The following is a 900-nucleotide window of genomic DNA, read 5'->3' on the forward strand; positions in this document are numbered from 1 at the left end:
CGCCTCCGCGCGCTGCTTCTCCACGCGGGCCCGGGCTGCCCGCTCTGCCTCCAGCTCCTCTTCCAGCTCCTCCGCCCGAGCCTGGGGTGGGCACGCGGGGCAGCTGTCACTTCTGTGGGCCTCTGACCCCGGGCCTCACCCACCCGACCCCACGTACCTGCAGCTCCTTGATCTTCTTCTGCAGCTGGGCTCCCAGGAGCTGCTCGTCTTCCACCCGCAGGCTCAGCTGGCTCAGCTCGGAGTCCTTCCTAGGAGCCGCAGGGTGGGTGAGCCAGTGCAGGCCTTAACTCCCACCCACCTGCCTGGGACCCCTGTAACGTCCCCTAGTCCCCTTCAGGCCCTGAGGGACCTCACCCCATGCACCTGCTGCACTGGGCCCTGAGGCCTCAGCCCTGGACCCTGGCTGGGCCCTCAGTCCAGGGAGGGCAGGACACTACCCCTGTGCCCCAGTGCCCCATCTTTCGACCCCGCCCCTAACCTCTGCAATGCCGCAGGACCCACAGGAATCCAGAAGGGAACAAGGGCCGAGTGCAGGCTCAGAAGGCCACTCTGGCCCGGCCGGGAGGGCCCCCCCACCGCCCCACTGCCCCACTGCCCCACTGCCCCGCCTACTTCTTGAGCTTCTCCTCCAGCTGCTGCTTGTCTTGGGTGGCATCAGCCACCGACTCCTGCGTCAGCTTCAGGTCACCCTCCAGCTTGCGCTTGGCCCGCTCTGTGTCCATGCGCAGCTTCTTCTCCTGCTCCAGGGAGCATTCCAGCTACGGAGCAGGCAGAGCAGGGGTCGGCCATGGCCCAGGCCAGCCAGCACCCTGGCCCCGCCACCCAGTCTCAGGGTGACCCTGACTCACGTCCTCCACCTGCTGCTCCAGCCGGAGCTTGGCCTTGGTCAGCGCGCTCACG

The 900-nt window shown here is 68.1% G+C and overlaps 1 protein-coding gene across 1 annotated transcript; it reads right to left on the reverse strand.

Moving 5' to 3' along the window:
* Positions 1–3: 3 nt before the first annotated feature.
* Positions 4–894, reverse strand: LOC108525827 (myosin-7B-like; the record flags this gene model as incomplete). Its single annotated transcript, XM_017866641.1, has 4 exons — positions 849–894; positions 613–758; positions 158–248; positions 4–81 (listed from the first exon to the last, which is right to left on the reverse strand). Coding segments are annotated over exons 2-4 (279 nt in total), but the record flags the coding sequence as incomplete, so codon positions are not given.
* Between the last annotated feature and the right edge of the window lie 6 nt (positions 895–900).

Source organism: Rhinopithecus bieti, unplaced genomic scaffold, assembly GCF_001698545.2.
Source record: "Rhinopithecus bieti isolate Rb0 unplaced genomic scaffold, ASM169854v2 scaffold_12263, whole genome shotgun sequence".
Lineage (NCBI taxonomy): Eukaryota > Metazoa > Chordata > Mammalia > Primates > Cercopithecidae > Rhinopithecus > Rhinopithecus bieti.